Source organism: Prunus mume, linkage group LG2 (genome assembly GCF_029339155.1).
Source record: "Prunus mume cultivar Tortuosa linkage group LG2, ASM2933915v1, whole genome shotgun sequence".
Classification (NCBI taxonomy): Eukaryota; Viridiplantae; Streptophyta; class Magnoliopsida; order Rosales; family Rosaceae; genus Prunus; species Prunus mume.
The window spans coordinates 36,282,399-36,287,089 of record NC_142699.1 but is presented as its reverse complement, the minus strand read 5'-3'; the positions used below and the strand labels follow the sequence as shown (position 1 = coordinate 36,287,089).

Sequence of the window (4,691 nt, the reverse complement as noted above, 5' to 3'; positions counted from 1 at the left end):
GTGCTGCATTGCATCAGCAGTCAGTTTCAGTGGTCATGAATCAAGTGCTATAGACTGCAACGTTTTATTCCCTCTACAAATTAAAATGGTCCCCTACACACAGCAATTCTCGATTTTATTCCAAGCATGCATATGATCTGGCTGAATGGTACAGTTGGGACGATCCATCCTTGACCCAATTAGCTTCAGTACAGAGATTCAAAAACCATTTTAAACAAAGAGGGTGAGTGTAACCATTTCATTGTCTAATTATAATTATTCAGGTTCATACCAATTAGCAAGAAATCTAGTCATTCCTCTTTACTTGTAAATCACATTTTGGCTCGTGTACAGAAATAACTCGAAGGGAGCAACAAAACGAAACAAAAACTGCTTCTACGCATGGACACACGTGTCAAATTATGATTTATTTGTAAAAAAGAACAGCTCATTGCTAATTTGTTAGTGAGAAGCAAGTATAAGCATGAAGTTAATTGTTTTTTGCAGAAAGAAATATCAAATATCCCCGCTTGTCTCTCAGAGTCCGAGACAATATCAGATCCAAAACCACAGCCAATTTGAGATTTGAGAAAATCCAGCCTTCCCTACAGGGCCTTAGTCTGTGTGATATGGACCTCTTAAAAACACAGCTACATTGTATATCGACCTGCACAACATGACAACCCTCTTTCCAATCCCTCTTCTCCTTTTCCAGCCAAACCAACAACACAACAAATTTCAGGAAAACAAACAAAATGAATTAAATAAGAGGAGAGAGACTTACAGCTCAATAGGCATCCCCACCAATATTTTGTACAGCTCAACCAAATGCTGAAAATATAAATATATACAGTAGCAGGCAAAGGGAAAGAAAATTTCCAAGTGCCCATTTTTCCAAAGTAGAGAATATATTCATTCTTAGAACAATAAAACCAAGGGCATGTAGCCATGGAAACTGCGCACCCTGCTGAAACTTGCTGTGGTATTATGTGTTGTTGGATCAGCTGTCAATGACCCCATGTGAGGAAGAGACCCCCTATTTATACAAAAATAGAAATTGCCTCCCTCTCTTTCCAGATCAGATGACAGAAAAAGGCAAAAAGAGAGATGGAGTGAATTCAGGGAAAAGAGTTGATAGAGTGAGTGATAACTACCTTTTTCTTTTGATCCCCTCCTCAATAATTATGTCTTCCGGTGCCCAGCGAATAAAAGTCATTCTCACATCCGTCCACATCTGCATAGTAAAAACCGTAGTATTTTACAGTTGGTAACAACAACAACAAGAAGAAGAAGCCAATGAAGACATTGATTTTTTGAATTTTTTATTTTTGAAGGATTGATTTTTTGAAATTTTAAGTGGAGAGAAACCACATAAAGATGCTCAATGATCTGTTTGTACATCCACTGATATCTGCATAAAGTGTGCTTAGGTTGTCACCTCTTTCACTTGACAAAAGTGTCTGCTGTGCATAATATAATATTATTATTATTTTTGTCTATTTTCTGATCTGCCTAAGATAACAATTACAATGTTGAAATTACAGTGTCTGAACATGAAGGTTTCTGTTGCAATCAGCACTGCCAAATATAAACCAACATGGAGTGTAACATCAGTAAGAGAAAAGGGTAATAATTTCTGCTTTATGTTTTTCCCACTTGCTTCAAAAATCATCCCCTTACATCATTAAATTAAATAGAGAAAGGGGGTGGGGATGGGGAGGTTTTGAAAGGACAAGGTGTTCTTCAGTGATGGGGCTTCTCCAATGTCATTTTTGATGAGATGCTGAATACTTAACAGCAGCAAAGTGGGGTACAGTGAAAAGCAAATGAGTTGTCTTTCTGATCTTTTGTTTAGATTTTAACAGCATTAATGCTTACAGAAGTTCTCGTTTCCTAAGTAGATACTTGAGATCAGCCAGTTAACATTTCTGAGCACTTGTCTGCACCAAAACCCAACTAGAAAGTGCTCAAATGCCAGTTCAAAACAAGAGGCAATATATCTCAACCAAGAGTACCTCTTGATCTTCAATTTCCATTTACTGGTGGCAAAGGCTCCTAGTCTTGGAGCCTCTTAAGTTGTGCTGCCACAGATATGAATAGTTGATTCCAACTTTGCTAAAATGCTTCTTCAACTGACCAGTCTCTTGGTTCTCATGCATCACAGGTTCAATGTTTAAGTTTGTTGCTGGAGAAGCAAAGGCTGTAACCACATGTCAAAGCCATCTGCTGCTATAATTGGAGGTGCTGCTGGGGCACTTGCCTTGGTGGCAATAGTCATCGGAGTCGTGTGGTTCTACAAGACACATTGCAAGAATCTTTCAAACAAGAATTCAGAGACAGGTTCCTCAGATCCATCTGCAATAGGTAAAGATTAGTTCTTTTTCATGCTGATGAACTTGGAGAGTTTTAATTACATGAGCTGCTATTTAATGCCACATTGGCTAAATGTCTGTAGTGTTGTTAATCACTCACCTTCCTCCCCAACATTGTCAGTGGAATGGAGTAGGGGTGGACCCAGTTCCGGGGTACGGCAGGGAGCAAGGCTCTTCACATTGGAGGAGCTAGACCAAGCTACCAAGCATTTTGATGAAAGCAGCCTCCTGGGATATGGAAGCTTTGGCCTGGTTTATAAAGGCTTGCTCCGTGATGGGACGGTTGTGGCTATCAAAAGGCGTCCTGGTGCTCCTAGACAAGAATTTGTCTCAGAGGTATAGCTAAGTGGGACACATAGCTCGTAGTTATAACTGATTGAAAAAACAAAAATGTTCAGCATTTGTATGCATTACATATTGTAGCTCTTACATGTACAGTTACCTAATGAACTGTTTGCTATGCCTAAAATGAAGATGGGGTTAAAGGAACTTTTTACGAGCTTAATCTGATCAAAGTTCTTGAGGAAGTAACAAATTATGTGGCAACAGGTAACGTATTTGTCGGAGATTCATCATCGAAATTTAGTTACAATACTGGGTTACTGCCAGGAAAGTGGATTTCAAGTATTGGTATTTGAACATATACCGAACGGCAGCGTGTGCAATCACCTATATGGTAACGGTATACCTCCTTTTACTGGCAGTATATAATACTGGTTTTATATGCATGTTACATATGCTATTCATTTGGTGGCAGATACTAGACTAGAGTCATCAACTAAACTTGAGTTTAAGCAAAGGCTATCCATAGCTGTAGGGGCTGCAAAAGGTAGATCCAAGAGAAACTTGATAACAAGTGAGAAATTAAGGATCATATTGAAGATTAAATTTGTGTCTCTAACTTTGCAGGGTTGTGCCACTTGCATGGCCTAAAACCTCCCATGGTACACAAAAACTTCAAAACAGCCAATGTCTTGGTTGATGAGGACTTCATTGCCCACGTTGCAGATGCAGGGATTGCAAAACTACTTGAAAAGATTGAAGAAGCAGGTCCTTCTCGCACGTCTAGTGTCAATATTTTCCAAGATCCAGAGTAATTCAATGTCTTCTGCATGAACTCTGTTTTAAATGCGTTATGGTAAAACATAAGATTTCATAATATTCAGCTATTAATACATGCATGTATGCCAATGAATTATAGGGTTGGAGCATCTGGGGTTGCCTCTGAAATGAGTGATGTGTACAGCTTTGGGGTTTTCCTTTTGGAGCTTCTAACTGGACAGGAGGCTTTGGACATTGGCTCCTTGGGATCAAATGAAAGCTTGTTTCAATGGGTATGACCAAAATATTCTTTTCTCTTTCAATGCCTTACTAAAAGATGCATTGTGGATATTAATTACTAGATAGTTTAAGGAGAACTTTAAGTAAAAGTCATCAATAAAATGAAAGTATTTGTGCCCCATTTACCGACTACATTACTGATCACATCTCTTGTACGAGTAGGGGCTAACACAAGACTCACCGGTGTGATCGAATCTCCCTTTGGTCATATAATTTTGCGCTAGTTAGAGGCTATCAATTCTTCGTCTTCTCTATCGATTTTTCTGACTGTGTGAAGGTGGAATCACGGCTGAGTTCAAATACTCTGGTGGACAGGCGGCTAGTCGGAAGCTTCACTGGAGAGGGAATGAGGGACTTGATCAGGCTGACACTGCAATGCATGAGTTTTCCAGGAAGAAGAAGGCCCAAGATGGAGATGGTTGTGGTTGAGCTTGAGAGAATTAAAGAGAAAGAAATGGCAATGACAACAGTGATGGGGGAGGGTACTGATACATTCGCTCTCGGGAGTGTACTATTCACTTGAACATGAGCTTGGGCAAAGCTCAAGCTCTAACCACACCATCAAAAACATCATCTTATAGCTTGGCTAGAACTATTTGTAATGCAAGACCTAAACTGCTGTAAATTTGATTTTCCATTTTATATTCAAAATAAATGCATGAGGCTCTAGGATTCAATTCAAACCAGTTATCTAACAATGGGATAAATGTAGCAAACCAAATGTAAAACCTCCAAATACTTGATTTAAACAATCATCTCAATCAATCCATATACATAATCACATTTTGTAAGTACCAAAAAAAAAAAAAACATAAAACCGGAACTACACAAAGCCTGTTTATAAGTGATGGTTAATATACAGGGACGGAGCTAAAAACAGGCTAGCCATTTTACGATCCCCTCTAACACTTGGGGAAAAAAATATTATAAGTAAATTTCACAACTAAGTTAATGGTGGCCGCTTTGCCCCATTTAAGATAATAAAGTCATTTACAGTTA

The 4,691-nt window shown here is 38.8% G+C and overlaps 1 protein-coding gene and 2 long non-coding RNA genes across 5 annotated transcripts; 1 reads left to right on the top strand and 2 right to left on the bottom strand.

Annotated features, from left to right (window-relative positions):
* Positions 1–268: 268 nt before the first annotated feature.
* On the bottom strand, positions 269–1,151 carry LOC148920186 (uncharacterized). Its single transcript, XR_016124437.1, has 2 exons — positions 764–1,151; positions 269–646 (listed from the first exon to the last, which is right to left on the bottom strand). It is a non-coding gene; the product is annotated as an uncharacterized LOC148920186 (long non-coding RNA).
* A 648-nt stretch (positions 1,152–1,799) lies between these two features.
* Positions 1,800–2,593, bottom strand: LOC148920185 (uncharacterized). Its single transcript, XR_016124436.1, has 2 exons — positions 2,452–2,593; positions 1,800–2,334 (listed from the first exon to the last, which is right to left on the bottom strand). It is a non-coding gene; the product is annotated as an uncharacterized LOC148920185 (long non-coding RNA).
* On the top strand, positions 2,190–4,375 carry LOC103322943 (proline-rich receptor-like protein kinase PERK3). 3 transcript variants are annotated; one of them, XM_016791922.2, is made up of 7 exons: positions 2,190–2,343; positions 2,473–2,687; positions 2,901–3,027; positions 3,109–3,180; positions 3,261–3,444; positions 3,553–3,685; positions 3,970–4,375. In XM_016791922.2, the coding sequence occupies exons 1-7, from the start codon at positions 2,190–2,192 to the stop codon at positions 4,213–4,215; spliced, it is 1,131 nt and encodes a 376-aa protein (XP_016647408.2). In that variant the 3' UTR covers positions 4,216–4,375. The 3 variants fall into 3 exon arrangements, with proteins under 3 accessions (XP_016647408.2, XP_008223123.2, XP_088902924.1); XM_008224901.3 differs by having other exon boundaries at positions 2,901–3,033; XM_089046798.1 differs by having other exon boundaries at positions 2,901–3,033; positions 3,855–4,375.
* Positions 4,376–4,691: the final 316 nt, after the last annotated feature.